We start from the raw sequence: 19786 nt of genomic DNA, 5'->3' as shown, positions 1-19786 counted from the left end.
CAGGAACGGGATTGGACGCGTGTATATTTAGCTCCCTGTTCGTCTATCATGAAGATCAAGGGGCACCACGAGGTACTCAGCTGCTGCAGACACGAATGCCCGCGCAGTGCCGCCGCCGCTTGCCATGTATGTCTGCACGGTATGCTATGCCGGCTGCTCATGCTGCCGTTTCAGGTGGCACCGACGCAGCTGCAGCTCAGCCACTCCACGCCGCAAAGCTCCAGCGGCAGCTGAGGGCCGGATCTTCTTCTGGCAAATGCAAGAGGCCCCTGCCGCTGCCGTTTCAGCCACGACAGCCTTGCCCACGCACCAGCCTCACCCACAGACCGGCACCCGCGAACGCGCGAACCCGTGCAAACGCCGCCTGTGAAGCTTTGAAGTTCGAGTGCTGCACCGCCCGACTGATTGACTGGTGCTGACTAACTGGTGACTGACTCGCTGAGTGTATTGCCAGAGCAGACGCGTCTGCGCAGCCGACCTCGCCGTCCTACAGGAATGCTCTCCAAGACTGTCTACAAGACTGCTCTACAGGACTGCAGACTACCGTGACATGGCAGACGTCTTGTCAATTTTGCTGCACAAACGCCCGATCAGCCACGACACGTCAGCCGTCTTGTGCACGACGTTCTAACGAACACCTACCGTGGCTGTGACGTGAAGGGAGGTCACTAGCGCGTCCCAGTTCCGGTAGGAACCTCCGATTTGGCCGCAATTCTAGGCGACGCGCCCTTGTCTTCACCACCGCCGCCGTCCACCCTCACCACATCGCCCAGCCCAGCGCTCACGTGCCGTTTTCCGCGCCGCACCCCCTCGACGCCGTCTGCAGCACCTCCCCCTGCCAGCGCCGCCGCCCGCGACCGGCCACGACTCTGCAACGCGTCGCCCACGCCACGCTCCGTCACCATGCCTGCCCGCAAGCGCGCCGCGAGCGAGATGGACGTCGACGAGCAGCCCGAGCCGCCGACCACATTGCGCCGCCTGCGCAGCATGTGGCAGTTCGCCAACCTCGCCCAGTACATCGCCATCTTCGGCGACGCCGTCAAGATCGATAAGGACTTCGACATCGAGGTACGCCCGCGATGCGCCAGACGCTTCTGTGCCTGCGCCGGACTCCGCTTTGATGGAGGGAAGGCTGATTGAGATGCAGGAACTCGAGTCGGAGTGCCTCAAGCCAGGGCCGTCCGAGAAGCTCGCACAGATTGGGCTGGCGCTCCTGAAGCATGTCTCGTCGCACAAGGGTCTAACGTATGCCGGCCCCACCGACTTGCTTCTTCTCTGACCACAGCCAGGCCGGCCATCTTCGACGAATACACGCGCCGCCAATTCGTCGCCAAAGCCCCCGAGCGAAACCCCTTCGGCGAGGACGAGGAGCCCAGCCGGTTCGACGACTTTGACGTCTTCACCAAGATTCGCGTGCTGCAGCAACTCTCGACATGGACATTGAACAACCCCAATTCGATACGAGAGAAGCTCGCCGCGACCGACAGCGAACAAACACTATGGGTACGCCGGACGCTTGTATAGTGCGCCACTGCTGACTGATCCAGCGCATGGAGCCCACCGGCTGGGACTCGCAGGACCGAGTTCTGTTTGTCCTAGATGACAACCGCATGTATCGCCGAACCGACCCAGCGCCCCCTGCGCCTTCGCAGAAAGCCAAAGCCAAACCCAAGCCAAAGGCGAAGAAGGCAGCGAGAGGCACCCGTGCCAGCAAGCGTCAGAAACAGTCCACACCCGAGACTGCAGACGAGGGCGAGGAAGAGGAGGCCGCAGCAGTACAAGAGGTGGACGTGGTCGGGGACGATGGTCTTGGTGGCATGAAGTGGGAGTGCCTCTGCGTTACGCTGGAAGATTACCGTGATTATCTTAGCAGCATCCGCAAGAGCCGTGATCCGAATGAGAAGATGTTATACAGGCGTCTTGAAGAAGAGGTACTCCCTGTCATGGAGGGGCTGGCTGACGAGCAGGCTCGGAAACAAGCTCGCAAGGCAAAGGAGCTGGAGAACCTGCAGAAACTTGCGACGGCGAAGCGCTCTTCGCGCATATCTGCGAGGGTGGAGAAACAAAAGGAGGTGGAAGAAGTCCAGGCCGCAGAACGCAAGAGACGGGAGGAGGTTGCTATGGCTAGGGCTGAGCATGCGAAGCAAAAGAAGCTGGAAGACGTATGTCATCTGAATTGTAGAGGTTTCACAGCTAACATACGCAGGCGCACGATTCTCGCCGCATGACAAGAGAGCAGCGTCTGAGGGAACGCGAAACTGCAAAGGTCCTGAAGGAGGAGGAGCTCCGCAAGCTGCAAGAGAACGAGCAGAAGCTGGCCTCCAACAACGCTCGATTATCTGAACGACATCTCAAGGCCATGATGAAGCAACACGAGGCCGATCTCAAACGACTCAACGAGGAGGAAGACTGGTTCTTCGACTGTGAGAAGTGCGGTGTATACGGGTCTAATCTGAATGATAAATCGCCGCAGGTGTCGTGCGAGAAGTGCAACGTCTGGCAGCATGTCAAATGCCATGGCATCTCGGAGGAGGAAGTGGAAGATGCTGGGTTCGAGTTTGTCTGCACGTCGTGCAAGCGCAAGGAGGAGGACGCACACCAGCCAAAGCTGCCACCGCTGAAGCTGCGAATGACGTCGGCATCCCCGTCGCAGGGAAACGGCGAAGAGTCGTCGCTTTCACGTCGTCTGGAGTCTGTCAAGCTCCCTGCGCCGCGACCTACCTCATCGCAAAGCCACCAGCCCCATTTCCAGCCCCAGCCTTGGGTGGACGGCCCGAGTCTGTCTCCTCGCGGGCAGGCTCGGGGCCCTCCTGGCATACAGAACTCGGAGGCTGCGTACGGGTCGCCTTCTCGCATCCCAGACGCGAGCTCATCGCCAATCCGACAGCGGCCGGCATCGTCCTCGCGCCCAGCGGATCTTTCCTTCAAATCAAACGGCATGGGCTCCTCCCCACCACCCTTCAACCTGCCACAGGGACCGGCGAGTCCTTTCAAGAGCATACGCATGCCGCTCCCTCAGAACGGCAGCTCGTTTGGCCTACCCAATCCGTTCGGCCCGTCGCAGCACACCCCCATTGCGCAAAGCTTCAACCAGAGCTTCAACCAAAGCTTCAGCCGCCCCGGCACCGCCGCTGGATCTGCTGGCTCGCCCGTCAAACACTCGCCCGCAAACTCCCCTCGCCCCACCAACGGCCTGCCAGCCATGTACAACTTCAACAGCCCGCACTCGTCGTTCCCGCCCAGCTCCGCGCAGCGCCCGTCCTTCTCCCCGACCAAACACAGCTCGCCCGCGCCCATGCCGCACATGTCCTCGCCCGCGCCCGCGCCCGTCCGCATCGCGCCCTCGCCCTCGCAAATGCCCGCCCAGATGCTGCCCGACGCCATCCCCGCCCCGCTCAAGCACGACGGCGCCCGCCCCGCGAGCTCCCACGCCCTCAGCGACACCCCCGTCTTCCCGCCCTCGACTAGCCTCGAGCCCGCTCCCGCCCCGCTCAATCTCAGTCCCCCCGTCAAGAAGAGCAGTCCCGCCCCCGACCGCCACCGGCTTGCGCCCCTGGGCCACAGCGCGAGTCCGTCGCGCTGAAGGGGGGCTGTTTGTGTTGTTTCTGTCTCCTAGTGTTTGAATGCTCTGGATTGTTGCTTTGGCGTTGCAGGCTGGTTCTCTGCGGTATTGGTGCGGTTGGGTAAAACGGCGCGGCTTGGATTTGTCGGTTCTTGCGGTTTTGCATGCGCGGGTTTGGGGTCGGGGTCGGGTTCAGGCGCGGGTAGACGGGCGCGGGTAATGGGTGTGCTGGGTTTGTGACTGGGTCTGGGTCTGGGGGTGTACGAGTAGCGACGACGCCGATGCGGATGCGGACGACGACGGAGTGGCGTGTTGTAGCGCAGTGTATTCACGGTATCGCGCGCGGTATCGAGATCAAGACTGTGCGTGGGTTGTACGTGGCTGGTGCAGATATCGCGCGATTACGCATCATTTGTACCGCTATTGATGAAAGACGTGCCATTTTGGATTGCTAGTATCAAGCATTGTTCCATCGCTTTCGTGTATTGCTATCTCTACCGTAATCGATCTGTCGTGTTGTCGCACCCTAGATGCTGCAGCCATAGCCCACACCTCTCCCGCGCTCATGCGCCGTGTAGCGGTAGACACACGTAAGCGAGGCGTTTGCCGAGGCCCCGCCCCGCACCCGCCTAAGCAGCCAGCACTCGATTCCCACACACCTCCACACGCAACCATCAGATCCCATTCCAACACCATGCAAACCATCCGAAAACCGAAATAGATACCGTCCAAAGATTCACACAGGTATAATTACATCATCGGGCAGGTGGCCGAGCGGTTAAGGCGCTGTGTTTAGGTCCTTCAAAATACTTAAACCGCAGTCAGAAATGGCGTGGGTTCGAATCCCACCCTGCTCAGCGCTAAATGCATTTTTGTTTTGTTGTTTTTTTGTTTTCGCGGTCCGGGGGTGTGCAGGTGTAGGTGGGTTGGTTTTTGGGCGAGGGGTGGGGTGGCTTGAAGCGAGCGGCTGGGGGCTGGAACACGGGGTTTGGGGTGAGAGTATGGTTGCGGACTTGCTGGTTCGATGGCGACGCTGGTTGGCTTGGGTTTTGCGGTTTGCATTTTTTGGGTGCTGGGGTTGGTGGTTGATGGACGGGTGGATACAGAGTACACAACGACGTCAACGTTCGCTCACACAACACCGATACTTCGAAACATCGGTACCCTCGAGCTGGGAGCCACCGCCTATGTACGAGTGGCCACGTCTTTGCCTCTACGTCTTTTCCAGCGTACTGCAGGACTTCACTGTTGGAGCGGCAGGAGCTTCGGAACGCAGTTCAGTCCATCCACCTCTTTTCCCTTTCTAATGCCGGAAAAAGAACTCCCCAAGGCCTGTGTACCAAGTTCCTAAGTCTCAGGAGTCACCATAAGGTTCCAGCGAACATCTCGCCTGTAGAAGTCCGGAACCACGTCTTGAGGCTGTGGAGCTCCGCGGTCGTCTACGCTCGCAAGGAAACGTCGCCCGTGATCAATGGATGGAACAACTCTATCCTTCAACCTCCGGTGAAGCCTTCGTTTCCCATTGTCGCCAGTCAACTCTTCCTAAGATCTCTTGTTATCGTGAGGTCTTGCGGCACTCACACTCGCTCTGGAGAAAGCCTTTAGTTTATGACTGGACTCGGCATAGCAATCTCGCGGTTTTGGTGACGTCGAGTGGTTCAGCAGTTACGAAAAGTGGAATTGCTCTTGCGAGCAATTGCACCTACTCATTTGTGACAAGCTCGTCAACTCAAATGGTCTCCGATATCTTAGATCAGTAAGTGATTGGACACGTAAAGATTGATGCTATAGTAACCACGGTTGGTAGTCAAAATACAATAGAATTTGCCATGTACTGATGTAAAGCTAGCACAAGGTCTCCAGTCTGGTTCTCTCACCTACTCACCGCTTCTCCCTAAATCTCTCTCTCAGTAAAGGTGAAGCTGGCTTTGAGTGGGTCCGCTCGTTCGCTGCCTGTGTACTTAAACCCACCGCCTGCTCACAAGAAACGCGCTCTCTCTTCCAACAACCGCCAGTCAGCTATCGTGCGCGAACACCTACCGCCAAAGCTCCACGCTCATAGGCGCACTAACCCTCCTTCAACAGTTTTTGCACTGCAGTCAGCCACATTCAGGTCAAGCAGCAGAGTGCCGGCCGCAAAGGTACGAATGTCATGGCTATAGGATCTGAAGTCGTACTGACACTCACAGACAAAGCTTATCCTATTCTCGATAACAACTGTGAAACGACCGGGCTGTTGCCAGTCCAGTCACGTCAGCGAAAGAAGCACGTACACAAGAAAAGACAGCTGCCAAAGCGCCGCCTACGTCTTTTGTCCTGGTTCGTAATTACATCAAACGATGGCGCGAGGAGATCTCCAGCTCACTGACCGTCTCACAGTCTTCATTTACCACAACCGAAGTGATGGCCACTACTATCCAGTTCGATGTGCTTGCGCACTTCATTCGAGTTGCGAAGAGTGTCGAGTTCACGCCGAAAACATCCGGAAAGGGAAGCTCGGGTGTGAGCACCAGAGCTGGAGAACAGATCTGGATGTCCTTCAACGCGGCAGAGATGGGAGACGGGAGCAGAAAGAGGCAAAGTTCCGTGTACGTAAAACGAGGCGCGAACTACGAGAAGGTCACCCTCGGCCACATCGACTATGACACTGTGGTCGTCGAGGTCCATGACGAGCAGCGCAGGGTATTTGGCAAACATACGAGGCCGTTCACTCCTCGTAGTCTTCCTGAGTTTGTCCTTCCTGTGTGGCTTAGCCAAGGGTGGGTTCCCGGGAAGGCGAGTGAGGTCAGAGCCAGAAGACACGGCGCACAGCCCGACCTGCATCACACACGCGACAGCAGAGTTTCGAAGACGACCCCCAGAAAACAACTGCGAAACAACAGACTCGATCTGTCGTTCAAAAATGACCTGGATCTCATCGAAAGGTTCAAGAACAATACGCTGTTTCCAGACGACGATTACGAGGATCTGCAAGCTGCCATCCAGGTGACCGAGTCTATCCAGCAACAACCACCCATAAGTCTGCTTAGGGCCTTAAAGACTTGGTCGCAAAGGTCTGGGAGGCAGCCGTTCGAGGGTGTGGCGTACATGAAGTGGAGAGCAGCACAGAAGCCCTTGGAGAACGTTGAAGACCGTGAGGAAGAGGCTGGAGAGCGAAAGGAAGAGGATAGAGAGTGTAAGGAGGATGGTGGAGAGCGCAGGGAAGATGATGGAGAGCGCAACGAAGAGATTGGAGAGCGTGAGTCCGAGCGAGAATTTAGACTGGAGGATGTTACAATTGAGGACTGGAGGAGGATCTGGGAGAAAGAGTACCGGATTCAGACGGGTCGAGATGTGACCAACGGAGGCTCAGTCGCGTCGGCTAGGCTGGGGAGCTAGGTTCAGCCAATCCCTCGGTTAGTATCCAAAGACTTGCGGCGGAAGATGACCTATGGGAGGCCGCTTGAGGCGGGACGGGCGGAGTTTAGGCAGGTCATGTTTCGGGCACGTACGCAAGCGACCTCGGGAGGCAAGGCGGGGTGGGACGAGATTAGAGCGCCACATTTGCTCTTGCTAGGGCTCGGGGACTTTTTTCGTGTTCTCAGATACCTACATAGGTACTTCGCATCCTCTAAGGCTGTTATGCCCTAATCGCAGAAGTTAGCTCTATACAGCTCCTTAATTCCTTAAGTCTAGACTACGTGTCTAATTGCAGTGTAATGTAGTAGCCGCGCTTTGTATGTAGAGAGGAGGGTTGTCTTATAGCCAATAACGGGTAGTTTGGGCACTGCATAACAGTCCATCATCACATGTACCAAGTTCGCGTGACTATACGTGTGCCTCTTTCAGGGCTAGGTTTTATTAGAAATAGCTCCCAGTTATCATCAAAGCGGAAGAATCATTGACTAAAGGCACGGTCTGGAAAATTTGTGAGGCTACGTTGACTTTGCCTGGAGCGTCGATGTAGTGTGGGAGGACGACAAGCCGCGACGCGACGGTGACAGCCATCATCCAGTCAGAACGATATCTATTCACACTCGCGGATGCGGAGAGTGAACAGCCTAAGAAGTCTGAAAGGAGTGGGATGATAAAGTTGGCCTTTGAGATGCCTGGGCTCTATCCATGCGTATGACTATTCGGTATATCGACGCTTCAAGTACGACAGCAATGAGGTAACTGATCCCGGCTTCTTTGGACCGGAGAGTTTGCCGTCACAGCCCCAGAGGGAACTTGCCGATACCTGGAACGCACTGTCGCCGGAAGTGTCGACTCGAGGTAAATGCTTGCCAAGCTCGCTCAATTTAGGTCTGCATGGATGAAAAGCTACCTATCCTTGCTAAACCAAGATGCGCTCGAGCAAGCCTCCTTCTACTGGAAGCACGGTTCAGAGTACGGTAGAAATATCTAATAACGGCGTTGCGTGATGTTTTAGAGCTTCGCCCTGTTAGCGTGACAACATCGAAGAACGAAATACGGAATACGCTGGCACCCATGGCCGATTAACGCTACATGGTATTTACCAAAGCGCCATTCTTAGATTGCTGCATTACGACACCATCATTTTACGATCCCTTAAATTCCTCTAAGTGGCAGGTACTTGAGGAGGTGTCTTGCAAAACCCTTGGCCAATCAGCCACTAATCAACGTTCTACACTCGTTTTCCGTTATCTACCACTACCATTGTTCAGTCCTAATGAAGCCGATCGAAGTCACCTCCATTCTTCTCTCGGGCTTTGTCGTTCCACGCGTTTCAGCTCTTCGCGTTGAGCAGCAAGCACAAACGCCTTCACCCCACGTAGGACCAACCGGAACTATATACGGTTCCAATGGCACCATCACCTTGAACGGAAGTTCCAACACATCCGGCATCGCGCTTCTTGATTATGGCGCAAACTTTGAAGGCCTGCCCACTTTCGAGGTTGTATCCGTCAGTGGAGACGTCTCGGGGTTCCAGATCAAGTACAGTGAGACCAAAAGCGTACTCGAGACCAATGCGAACGTAAGATGCGCCGTAACTAACATGATGCACTGCTCACACGTCCGTAGAGCGATGGTCCAGTTGGTCTGGCAGCAGCCATGGACTCCTATCGAGTAAACATGTACAGCAACATTACCGGCCCGACAAACCACACAAACCGGCTCATTCAAGGAGGCTTCCGTTATCAGGAATTGAGGCTCATCACCGCGGGCGAGATGATTCTGAGGAATGTCGGTGTCAAGCCAACCACGTCAACGGAGTCAATTGGCTCACTCCCAGGCTCCTTTGAGTGCTCAGACGACAAATTGAACCAAATCTGGAACGTAGGGGCAAGGACTGTCCAGCTCAACGAGATCCCCGCTAACAGTATCCCTCTTTTCTGGGAAGTCTCTTCCGAGGGTTCGTACGTTGAGAGCCAGGCTCCGCAGTCCTACGCCTCGCCAGCTGCTGCATCTTTAATGAACTACGTACTCGAATTCGACGTAAAGCCTGTCGCCAATGGATTCTCCTTTTCGGTTCTTGCTGATACGCTGAACTTGGGTATCTATATATGGTGCAACATCGCTAATGGCACGATCAGTGCAAATAACGGAGCCACAGAGGCCACATCTGGCTTCCTTGCTTCAGCTTCTCTTGCCGCAAACGTCACGGTGGGCAACTGGCACAAGGTCCAAGCTATCGTTGATCTCTCTAATATCAGCATATCGATCGATGGTTCAGAAGTTCTGAAGTTTACCCAGACCGTGTCGTTCTTCGGATCGTTTGGTCTGGGCGCGGCTCTCAACCAATCTGCTATTTTCAAAGATCTGAAAGCATATGCACCCGACGGAACACCTATATATTCGTCGGAATTAAAGGATGCAAGCTTCCTTCCGGACTTCTTGATGGGGACTAATCCTCACCCAACGACCGTAGATGGCTCGAAGCGGGATCGCATCGCGTACGCTGGTGATCTCGATGTTTCTGTTGGCACAACAATGGTCAGCACATTTGGCGTAGAGTACATCCAAGGCACTCTTGACCTCTTTGCTGGCTATCAGGCGACGCCAGGGTTCTTTATCCCCACTGTCAAGATCCAGCAAGAGCCCCTGCCTGAGCGTCTCGACATCAGCATCACTGGCCTTATTGGATACTCATTCAACTTAGTCTGTGCGGTTGCGAGCTTCTACCAATCAACCGGAAACAAGACCTTAGCTCTTGAGTGGGCGCCAAAGATTGTTGAAATGTTGAATTGGGCCGACTCGCAAACTCTTCCTGGAAACGGGCTGTTCAACGTCTCAAACCCCAGTTTCGGTGGTGATTGGAACTACTACGATCCAGTACAGGCCGGCGTTTCTGCAAAGTTCAACACCCTCTACGCCTACACTTTACAGTCTTCTCTTACACTGTTGGCAGATGCGGGTGTCAATGCGACGCAATATTCCGCTCGACTAGATGCTCTCCGCATCGCCATCAACAAACACTTGTGGAGCAATGAACTTGGAGCTTACTTTTTATCCAACTTTGTCAAAGACGGCTTCGCACAGGACAGCAACGCCTACGCTATTCTTGCTGGTGTGACAAATTCCAACCACACCTCTCAGCAAGTCTTAGCTTCCATGGGCAATTTGTCTACCCCATACGGTCCTCACGCCTTTTCTGCCGGCGCCCTTGACGCTGGCTTCCGAAAACTAATCAGTCCTTTCGCCTCTGCTTATCACTTGCGTGCCGCGTTCTCTGCCGGCAACGCTGCAGTGGCCAAAGAGCTCCTGCGCACTCTCTGGGGACCTATGGCTGATCCTGCCGGCACAAACTATACCGGCTGTTTCTGGGAGACCCTGGACACTAACGGAGGTCCAGGACTGGGCGATATCACCAGTTTGTGCCACGCTTGGGGATCTGGGCCCACTGCTGAGTTGAGTACCCACGTGCTGGGTATTCGTGCCGTGAAGCCTGGCTACTCGGAGTGGCTGGTGTCGCCCATTACTTTGGGGCTATCATGGGCCCGTGGAAAGATTCCTGTACCTGGTGGTTACATTGATGTGTCTTGGAATGCTACCGACGATGTTGTTACCCGTTTGGAGGTGACTGCGCCCAATGGTACTATGGGAATGGTACAGCTGCCAGTGGGCAACACTTCCTGTCCTACGGCCTGGACTCTGAATGGCAAGCCTGTCGACAGCGAGAGTGGACAAGTCAGCGTTGCGGGCGGAGATGTGTCAGTGATTGAGATATCTCAGTAATTGCACTGAGGTGTGACAAGACATTTGTATAATGACTGGCGATATATGCAGACCCCTCTGTATTTTGGTACAGTGATGCAATAGGACTTGTAGGAGGCAACTATATAGTAAACTTAGTGCTGGTAACCTCCTGTCTCTTAATTTCGTTCACACTCACTTACTTAAATAGGTTAATTTGGGAGGAAGAGCACAAGATTCAGACGGGACAAGATGTGCCCAACGAATGCTCAGTACCCTAGGCCCATTTACTAGTCTAGTTACTGGTTCATTTAATGCGCAATTACTACCAGTGCGAAACTAGTACACAGATGGCTGTAGCGCATGATCACTCATCTACATATTTGTAAGCGAGACTTGGTACAATTTTCAGACATACTAATCAGAATCCAGCATATAGTATAAGCAAACCCTCGGCAGATATAATAAGCAGACTCTGCTATCGCTTACGTGTTGCCTTTTGTACAATCTCTCGTTATGGCAATAACAGGTTTTCCACCAAGGAACCCAGGTGACAGGCCTCCCTAGCTTAGGAAAAATGCCACCGTAGGCCCGAAGTGCGATTGGATCTTAGAGAATAGATCACTTGGAAGTCAAAGTTGATGAGGGATTCTGAGTCGGGCTGTCGATACGCTCTCGTACTATGTACGAACACATTGCTTACCAAAGAAGCAGGCGATCCTACTTTCGCAAGTAATCAGTTTCCTCGCAATCCAACAGTATAAAGAGTGCTTCCCCTTCAGATAGCGATTACAGCCATCAAATTCATCTATTCGGTACTTCGTCTTCACACCCCAATACTTCAGCCACAATGGTTCGTCTCATTGCCACATCCATCCTTTTTGGACTCCTCCAAACGCACTTCGCAGCGGCCGCACCTGCACGACACAACGATCCAGCCCCTGCTCGCACGGTTTATCAATGGGAAAACGGAACCTGGGCTGAGAACATCGCTGTGCGCTCAAATGGAGATCTCCTTGTTACGCTCATGGACCGACCTGAGCTGTACTCAATCAAACCGGACACGTCTGCAGCAAAGCTAGCCGCGAATCTCGACGAGCAAACGAACGCGATTGGACTCCTCGGCATCACAGAAATGGCGCACGACGTGTTTGTCATCGTTGCGGGAAACTTTTCCGTCGCTCGCAGAGAGTCGGACCCTGCGAGTTTCTCAGTCTGGGAGATTGACTTCAACCGGGGCGGCAAATGCGAGAAGGTCAAGGAGGTTGAACGGTTCCCTCAAGCCAGCTTCCTCAATGGCATGGTCACCTTGAACCGCCAGAAGCAGACCGTCTTGATATCGGACTCGGTCCTCGGCCTCGTATGGCGCTTGAACACGCGCACGGGCGAGTACGCGGTGGTGCTGGAAGATGCCACCATGACGGCGCCAGAGGGAAGCAGCCCGGTCATTGGAATCAACGGAATCCGGATCTTTGGGGACTACCTGTACTACGTCAACGCTCAGCGACAGCTCTACTGCAGGGTCAAGATCGACCTGTCTACTGGTATGGCGCTGGGACCTTACGAGGTCATCACTACCGAGATTTCTGGAGACGACTTTGCTATGGCTGCTGACGGAACGGCGTATGTGACCACCAACGCTGAAAACGGGCTGGAGAGAGTCACCGCCGATGGGCAAAAGACCCTTGTTGCTGGAGGATTGAATTCGACCGTGGTAGCTGGAGCAACTTCGGCCGCCTTTGGACGAACGAGGAAGGATAAGGATGTTGTCTATGTTGTGACTTCTGGAGCTCAAGGTTTTCCCGTCGGTGGGACCTTCTCAGAGGGTGGTAAGGTGGTTGCTGTTCCGGTGTAAGCCACTGTGTCTACGTGATTCACTCGTTGTATCCAAGTAAATTGTGTAGGTTTGATAATTGATGAAGTCAATAGTTGTGTGTAGAATAAGAAGGTCAATAGTTGTGTAGAATAAGCAAGTCAATAATTTTGTAGAATAAGAAAATTAACGAAATCAGAAGAGCAACTTGAGACGTACCTGAGAAGATGCAATAGAACTGCTGGTACCGCATTCAGATCATCTCGGCGCCGTATGCCTAACTAGCGCTCTACATGCCAATACAAACCAAGCTCCACAGACCTCAATGCATCGACCCGAGGCCATCTGCATTGTGACTCCCCAGATGTGCCTACACACTGATTAAAGATTCTGCGTGATGGACTTGCAGGGTCTCGAATTATTGTTTCCGACAATCGACTGCAGAACTACTTTCTGAACTCGACTTGGTATAGCGTGATCTAAACCCCACGAAGCAGACATCTTTGGGGGGGTCTACTTTGTTGCCGGTTTGGATCTGTTAGAGTGGCGTGTCGCCGCCGAAGGATGTTTGACAAACTGCGAGCGTTACCTGTGTTGGATGAGTGCAGACCGAGTCTCTCAGGGGGGTGTCACACTGGATTGCAGATTTCTATCGAGGACTGACCACCTTCTGCTTGGTCTTTGACATGATGAGTCAAGTTCACGAGCGAACGACACGCTGACAATGGGTACGAGCAGGCGTGCTTGTGACCGTGTCGCTAGGCAGAGAGCCCATGGCGAAACATCTGTCAGTCATCAGGCATCACCATGAGTCCTTCACGAGTGAGTCACGACAGAGAGGTTCTTGTGTGGTCAACAGTATATTTAAGAGATAACAGGCCTCGAAGAGGTCCAATTGACTACAATGAGGACAAATAACGCTGATAGTTCAGAAACAAAATCTTCAACAATCCTTCACTCACGCAAGGTGGAGTCAATCAACCACGAAGGGGAGACTACACACCAGCGACAAAAATTAAATGGCGAATAGAAGGCGGCACGAAACCGTCAACCAGTAAAGGTGAGGTCGTCGTGGAAAGCAGCAAGTCCGGGACAACATGAAAGGAAAACTTTTTACCATAAGGTGAGCTGGTCTTCACCAACTCCCTAAGGCCACCGGTAACTGGGTACGAGGGGGACGGAGATTCACGCTCCTGTGTAACCATGAGCTAAAGCAATGTTCTTCCACTTCTCAATCTCGGCCTCAAGCTCGGCGTTGCGGTTCTCAAGCTCAGAGACGTGGTCGAACTTCCTCTGCCGAGACTCACGAGCGGCAAGAGTGTTACGCGCTCGCTTCAAGGCGACCTTGTCACCTGGGTCGACGGCGATGGGAGGAAGAGCGCCCTTGCGACGACGAGACTTGCTGATGCCGTTGGTAGCAGGCGAGTTGGTGACAGATGACTTCCTTCGGAACGAGCTGGAGTCCAAGACGATGGGAGATCCGATGCTGGATGAGCCGGATCGCTCCATGGACTGGCTGCTGATGGTGCGCTCCATGGGGAACTGCACGGCAGGAGCGTATTGTGCGACTTCATGGAGCTTGTTCTCCTCTTCGGGGAAGAGTGAAAACCAGTCGTTGGAGTTGTTCATCAGAGGCTCACCCTGGAACATGGGTGAGGTCTCGAAGCTCTCGTTCAGGAAGGGTGAAGCATCAATGTCGGGCGAGGTCAGGTTGGTGAACGCCGCAGAGGGGGGTGCAGAGCCAAAAGCATCAGCAAAAATGTCCTTGGGAGACACGGTGCGCGTGGAACCGGATGCGACGGAAGGGTCGTTGATCGCGGTGAACGCAGACACCTGCTCCAAGGAGAAGCCGCCAGCCTGGAAGGCAGGCATCAGGCTGGCGCCTGAGTCGAATGAGTTGTTGCTGTTCAGGTCTGCGACATGTGTGAGCATGTGAGAGTACTGACGGTAAGGCCCGTTCTTACCTGCCATGTTTGCGACGTTTGGCAGTTTTTGTGGTGCGTGTGGAGTAGTGTTGCTAGAGCTGTGAAACAATGGAACCGGGGGACGTTGTCGGGACAAGGGCTGCTGGAATTCTGTGGTGGATGATGGGGCAGAATTGGCGTAAAAGTGCGGGCCGTTGTTAAACGTAGGAGCAGGCTGAGGAGCGCTCGGCGATCGACGGGGCAGAGCTGGTTGATCGTAAAGCACAAAGTCCTGCGGATGCGCGGGGTCGTGTGATGTCGTATTCAGTTGTTGCCGATAGGCGTTGGGAGTTGGTGAAGAAAGCCATGGTGACTGGTGAGAAGCCGTGGTGACCGACGTGAAGTCGATGGTGGAAGGCGAACTGGAGCTGCGCGAGGCTGGGCTATAGTTCAGAGGTTCCAAAAAGGAAGACTCTGTGTAAAGGGGTTGAATGGTTGGGGTGTTTGTTAAGGGGTCCAGAGTGGCGGGCGCGAGACGCTTAGAAGGCAGCCATGATGATGTGACTGTCTTTGTGTATTCGTGTGAGTGTGCGGTGGATGGAAGCGGAATCAGGCAGCGAGGGAAGGCGGGGAATTTAAACGACAGCCCGGCCGTGCGAGAAGCGAGAGTGCCAAGCCACCTTCACTCTGACTCACCGAAGTCGCAGCACAGCCGGTGTCATGCGTCCAATGAGCTGTCACATCGGCGCGACCGGCCATCAGCGCTAGCATCGCCTTGGTTAGATGGTCATCACGTTCGCGCAGTCTCTCGCGAAGTACTGCACGTTGTGCGCAGCGGTCGCAAATTACTGGAGGCCCCTGTCTGCCTTTGCGCAGGGTCAGACCGGCCTTCATGGGCCTCTATAAATGCGCAAAGCCAACGACGAACACAAGAACACACTGGCTTCGCCGGCGAAAACAAGCTGCGCTGGGAATCTGTACCTCGAGCTGAATTCAGGCATCAGTGTTGTGGCCTGTAGGGCGTGCAGCTGGTCGCAAGGGCCACCCCGGCAAGATACCGGTGGAGCTGATTACGCGCTGCAGCTCAATTCGGCACAGATTCCTCGTTTTCCGGACGGCAAGAGGGCGCAGCGGTACCAGCGCCCTTCTCATTAATTGCACGACGCGTCCTGCCAGCTGGGCGACGGCTGTCTTTGGCGCGTCAGCAGAAGTCGAGTCGTGTTTGTTGGGCTGTCGAAAGACCCCGGATCTTGGCCTGTACCGGACCACCGGTCAGAGGCTGACGTTACTCCAGGTGAAACCCAACGCTGCATTCCTACACCCATTACGTCGGATCGCAGTAGTATGACTCTTTAGAAGTATCGCTTTGAAATGGATCTGGAAACCCAGCCCCAAGATGCAACGCTGCGGCGCACCTACATGCAGGATTGCGGACTCGCGAAAATTGTGCCGCCTGCACTGCTGGCAGTTGTGAGCCTAGCCTACAATGCCACGCAACCGCGATACCGGCACGCTTTCTGTCTTTGTCGCGAGAGACTGTGTTGTCATTCACCTCTCCGTCTGCGTGTCTTGGGTGCGTTTTAGACATCGTTATCCACAGTCCAAGACCGAACTTGCATTTAAAATCAGGCAGACCTTCCGGCCGTGGACGGCAGTTGGGATACGCTCGTGCCACGGGCTGTTTTCCAACGCTGACTTTGTCATCAATGTCTAACGAATGTGGACCCCAAATCCTCCAGTTCATGTAGCTGTCTTTACCACGTACGATGAACAAAAGAAAGCCCTATGATGACGCAGTCCATGACAGGGAAGCAATTCGCAAAGAAATACGAGAGGGGTTGATACTTTGCGTCCATGTCAGAGCTGAGCAGCTATGGCTTTATCGGGGTCGCTTGAATATGTATTAGTGCGAAACTCGATGTAAGCGTCCTAGCAGTGCCAGCCAGCCAGCTCTGGCCTTAATCATCGGGGCTCAATAGGCCTTCTCATCACGTGTAGTTCCCTGCTGGTACATCACCGACCACACACCAGGTATCTAGCCTAGATTTTGGCCCAGTTCCTGCAGTGACGAGCCATAGCTATGTACCGGATGGTGACAGTAACAGCGCTGCATACGCGCGGTGTCTGTCGGTGTGTCGTTGAGCTCGCTTAATGCCGACAAATAGTGGCATCTCCAGAGAGATCGCTGTATTGGACAGCATACTGTTCAGCTCTTTCTCTGTGTATTGTACACTTCAAGCGTGGACAATTACACGTGCGGCATCTTTGTAGCGCAGTTGGCTCGGGCTTTCCGTCTCGGTTGAATGGCGAGAACTGGAAAACAGAGCGTACTGTGGGCGTCATGGCCTCTTGACAATCCCGCAGACAAGACTGCGGCTTTGAGAGTCTAGAATCAGGCTTCTTTAACGTACAGTCGGAGACGTGTAGAACTGGCTCTTCCCAATCCTCGACATAACTCCATACTCGGGTTGGGTGTGATGTGGCTTGGTTGTGGGGCTCCGTCTGTGGTTGTCGTGGAGTGTAAGTAGAAGACCATGACCTCTTTCAAACGTGAGGTCAAGGTCGCATGGCTATTGGGCGGTACCACTGTATTGAACCAATCCTGTCCGTCCGCGGATGGATCGGCATGTCATTTTGTGAATGCTCCAGGGCAGTACCCCGACTCACTGGCTGAAGAGCTCATCTATCTGTTGAGCGCCGAAATCGCGCCAGACATCTCTCAATTTTACCCAAGGGTTTGGAGAAGCGTCTGTGCTGGGAAACAGCTTGAGAAATTCAAGCCATTGATTCTCATCTCTGTGCAACCCCATGGCTCTTATTTGCAATCTGAAGTGTTCCTTGAACCAAGAGTGTTCCGGCGACAATAGAGGCGCGGTGAGCAAAGTCCCAAAGGCCAATGCCCATGTGATAACATTGTTGACCTCTCGCGTATGCCGAAGGAAACGGTAGAAGCGTACTTGTATGTCCGGCATCAATTGAGGGGGGTCATCTTGACCATCTGATGATGCGCCCGTCTTTGCATCTGCTTCGAGCGCTAGTTCTGAGGAAGCGTCGTGCAAAAGTGGAAGTAGTGCCTTCATAACGCGAGAAGTGAGACGGTCGCACAATTTAGTTTGTGGTGGGAGGCTTCGAATGGTAGTCCAAAACCAGAGTTGGAGCGACTCAGCGAGTAGCACTTCAGCCTCCGTGAACCCATGCTCCGGCTTCCTTTGCGCCGCTAGTACCGCAAGAAGTGTGTACTCACCATCATACATTGGCTGAATGACGTAGTCGTCTACTTTGACACCTGGTGGTGGTGGTGACGAAGAAGAGACGACAATTTGATGAAACCAGCGAACAATCTTGACGAGAGCTTCTGAAAGATAAGGCAAATTCTGCAGAGTCGTGGTAGTAAGTCCCTCCGCCGCGACGATAATCTGCTCGGGAAGGGGAGAGACAGCTGAGTGTTGATAGGGAAGCTGTGGGAGTTCCGCAAGCTGCGCAGCAACCAAGATCTCGCACCTGACGGGTGATTAACGTGATTCCTTATACGACAAGATAGCTACTAACCATCGCGAAGCTTTGCGGGTAAAACGACTCGTGGACTGCAACCCCACTAGTAGGTCACCATCACCCCGACATGTGAGTAGGCGAACCAACGCGTCGCGATGTGTGATCGACGTAGTGAACATGCCGCCAAATACCTGCTAGCATAAGTCGATGTTCGATTGAGTGTGAAGAAATCCGTGATTGGGACGCGCTACTCACCGCAGCGGCCGTGATGCACGCAACGGCATTGATGAGATGATCAGAGTAATTCCCCTCAGCCGTCTCTCTTTGTATGGTCTCTTGCATGCTCTTGAGAGACTTGTTGTAGAACCAATATACCTCCTCTGTGTTGAGAGCGCCCAATGTTCCGTCGCGGATGACGACCGTAGCATACAGCCAGAGTACGAAAGTGAGCTCACTCTTTGCCATACTACCTAATATCGTGTTCTCGTGTTGGAAAGACGTAAGAGCATGTTTAGACTTGTCTGCATACTTGTCTGCAGTCAAGATGTAAGCGCAGGACTGCAATGATCGGTGTATAAAGCGACATACCATCCGAACATGGAATCTCCTCGGGACAGCTCGCAGAAAGAACTGCACATGTCAGACTCGATGAACATCGTCAACTCCAGAATGACCTTACAGTACTTAATGATGTGATCAAAGTTCCTTCCGATGTTCGGCAGGAGACCAAAAGGGTCGACCGAACTTGCACTGACCGCTTTTGGGCTGAACTTGACTAGGGGCGTTGTGCTCTTACGTTGGGTCAATTGCTTTTCCTGATCTTCACCTTGGCTTTTCATGGCGCGGCTTTTAGGTCTCGACTTCGAGGTTGCTTGTCCACTGAGATTGGATATTTCTCGATTCTTGTTCACCCATTCTCGGGCTTTTTTTCGGACCACGGTATCTTTGGCGGGGTCGAAGTTATCCAAGAACTCAAGCTGTGTATATGTCGTTGTCGGTACGTCTATTGAGAAGGTCGGTTGCATTTGTTGGAAGAACTTCCGACCTTTGTTGTCTTTTTTCTGGCCAGCTCGTGCCTGACCCGTGTTGTTACTGAATGACAGGGTGGAGAACCCCGAGGCTTCTGGGTTGGGTGCCATGTTGGCCGTTCGCCGCACACCGACAGCAAAGCCGCGCGAACCAAGATCGTGATCAGCAAGGTCGTCGCGTCTGCGAGCAATGACTAGGATGTGTGTAAAAATTGCCGAATCTGATATGAGTGTGGGGCTGCGATGCTAGCTCCTAGGGAGCATGTTTGTGGGAAGGGCCGCAAGGAAGTTAATCGAGTGTTGAACCAGCACTAAGCTCTGCGTCGAGACCATGGCATTGCCACAATTCGGTACGGTAACGGCAAGCAAGTTCACCGGCCTCGGTAATTTCGGAACACTAGAGTTTTGCGCAGATTCTTAGATGTTGCGGTGTTTCGACAAGTGGAAACTGTAGGAGGTAGATCCGACCGTGACAAGTCGTGCTGTAGGTCAACTTTGAAAGCTACTCGAGTGGGACAGGAAAGGGCCGAGAGGTCGAAAGTGATACGTAGGTGTGGAGCAGCACAACAGCAGTGAAGAAGGTCGAAGAAGAAGTATGGGTCTGTATGAGCGGAGGAATCTAGAAAGGATACAGGAGGCCAAGATCGATCAAGGTCGAGCTTTGTCTGATGGGTGGTGATCCATTAGCTCACGCACTAACCTGAACTCAAGAACGACGCTCGAGCTCCATTGTGCTCGCACGAGTCAAGGGCATGTGTCGGAAGTCCCATACCCGCCATGTGATTACCCTGGCTTTCCAGTCGCCAACTTGAGGTAACAAACATCGCGCGACAAGAAACAATGTCCAGCT

The 19786-nt window shown here is 53.8% G+C and overlaps 7 protein-coding genes and 1 non-coding gene across 8 annotated transcripts; 6 read left to right on the top strand and 2 right to left on the bottom strand.

Moving 5' to 3' along the window:
• The first annotated feature begins 737 nt into the window (after positions 1-737).
• C7974DRAFT_57194 (uncharacterized protein) lies at positions 738-3783 on the top strand. Its single transcript, XM_046146882.1, has 5 exons — positions 738-1068; positions 1148-1245; positions 1290-1503; positions 1548-2162; positions 2207-3783. The coding sequence occupies exons 1-5, from the start codon at positions 904-906 to the stop codon at positions 3581-3583; spliced, it is 2469 nt and encodes an 822-aa protein (XP_045992632.1). The 5' UTR covers positions 738-903; the 3' UTR covers positions 3584-3783.
• A 539-nt stretch (positions 3784-4322) lies between these two features.
• On the top strand, positions 4323-4419 carry C7974DRAFT_t111. Its single transcript has one exon. It is a non-coding gene; the product is annotated as a tRNA-Leu (tRNA).
• Positions 4420-4531: 112 nt separating this feature from the next.
• On the top strand, positions 4532-5368 carry C7974DRAFT_403060 (uncharacterized protein). Its single transcript, XM_046142789.1, has one exon. The coding sequence runs from the start codon at positions 4587-4589 to the stop codon at positions 4911-4913; it is 327 nt and encodes a 108-aa protein (XP_045992631.1). The 5' UTR covers positions 4532-4586; the 3' UTR covers positions 4914-5368.
• Positions 5296-7058, top strand: C7974DRAFT_443064 (uncharacterized protein; the record flags this gene model as incomplete). Its single annotated transcript, XM_046145431.1, has 4 exons — positions 5296-5318; positions 5648-5703; positions 5752-5885; positions 5942-7058. 4 exons carry the CDS (start codon positions 5296-5298, stop codon positions 6938-6940), a joined length of 1212 nt encoding a protein of 403 aa, XP_045992630.1. The 3' UTR covers positions 6941-7058.
• Positions 7059-7887: 829 nt separating this feature from the next.
• C7974DRAFT_443062 (glycoside hydrolase family 78 protein) lies at positions 7888-10980 on the top strand (the record flags this gene model as incomplete). The annotated part of the gene is made up of 4 exons (XM_046145430.1): positions 7888-7930; positions 8341-8540; positions 8588-10716; positions 10911-10980. 4 exons carry the CDS (start codon positions 7888-7890, stop codon positions 10978-10980), a joined length of 2442 nt encoding a protein of 813 aa, XP_045992629.1.
• Positions 10981-11215: 235 nt separating this feature from the next.
• Positions 11216-12554, top strand: C7974DRAFT_436941 (uncharacterized protein; the record flags this gene model as incomplete). Its single annotated transcript, XM_046145161.1, has 2 exons — positions 11216-11249; positions 11638-12554. The coding sequence occupies 2 exons, from the start codon at positions 11216-11218 to the stop codon at positions 12552-12554; spliced, it is 951 nt and encodes a 316-aa protein (XP_045992628.1).
• Positions 12555-13697: 1143 nt separating this feature from the next.
• Positions 13698-15138, bottom strand: C7974DRAFT_436940 (uncharacterized protein; the record flags this gene model as incomplete). The annotated part of the gene is made up of 3 exons (XM_046145160.1): positions 13698-14425; positions 14477-14859; positions 15113-15138. The coding sequence occupies 3 exons, from the start codon at positions 15136-15138 to the stop codon at positions 13698-13700; spliced, it is 1137 nt and encodes a 378-aa protein (XP_045992627.1).
• Positions 15139-16919: 1781 nt separating this feature from the next.
• On the bottom strand, positions 16920-19177 carry C7974DRAFT_57103 (uncharacterized protein). Its single transcript, XM_046146881.1, has 5 exons — positions 18588-19177; positions 18497-18538; positions 18164-18441; positions 17966-18099; positions 16920-17917 (listed from the first exon to the last, which is right to left on the bottom strand). Exons 1-5 carry the CDS (start codon positions 19045-19047, stop codon positions 17080-17082), a joined length of 1752 nt encoding a protein of 583 aa, XP_045992626.1. The 5' UTR covers positions 19048-19177; the 3' UTR covers positions 16920-17079.
• Between the last annotated feature and the right edge of the window lie 609 nt (positions 19178-19786).

This window comes from Boeremia exigua (genome assembly GCF_020726555.1).
Source record: "Boeremia exigua strain MPI-SDFR-AT-0100 chromosome Unknown C7974scaffold_12, whole genome shotgun sequence".
NCBI lineage: Eukaryota > Fungi > Ascomycota > Dothideomycetes > Pleosporales > Didymellaceae > Boeremia > Boeremia exigua.
The sequence above is the reverse complement of the archived record's forward strand: the minus strand, read 5'-3'. Positions and strand labels throughout refer to the sequence as shown.

What these genes read in the sequence shown, in the direction of transcription:
- C7974DRAFT_57103 (XM_046146881.1), bottom strand. Translation starts at nt 19,047, where the DNA reads ATGGCACCCAACCCAGAAGCCTCGGGGTTCTCCACCCTGTCATTCAGT. An exon ending in TGATCACATCATTAAGTACT is followed by an intron (nt 18,539 to 18,587) that starts GTAAGGTCATTC and finishes TGACATGTGCAG; the next exon opens with TTCTTTCTGCGAGCTGTCCC. An exon ending in ACCCGCAAAGCTTCGCGATG is followed by an intron (nt 17,918 to 17,965) that starts GTTAGTAGCTAT and finishes ATCACCCGTCAG; the next exon opens with GTGCGAGATCTTGGTTGCTG.
- C7974DRAFT_403060 (XM_046142789.1), top strand. Translation starts at nt 4,587, where the DNA reads ATGGCGACGCTGGTTGGCTTGGGTTTTGCGGTTTGCATTTTTTGGGTG.
- C7974DRAFT_57194 (XM_046146882.1), top strand. Translation starts at nt 904, where the DNA reads ATGCCTGCCCGCAAGCGCGCCGCGAGCGAGATGGACGTCGACGAGCAG. An exon ending in ATAAGGACTTCGACATCGAG is followed by an intron (nt 1,069 to 1,147) that starts GTACGCCCGCGA and finishes ATTGAGATGCAG; the next exon opens with GAACTCGAGTCGGAGTGCCT. An exon ending in AGCAAAAGAAGCTGGAAGAC is followed by an intron (nt 2,163 to 2,206) that starts GTATGTCATCTG and finishes TAACATACGCAG; the next exon opens with GCGCACGATTCTCGCCGCAT.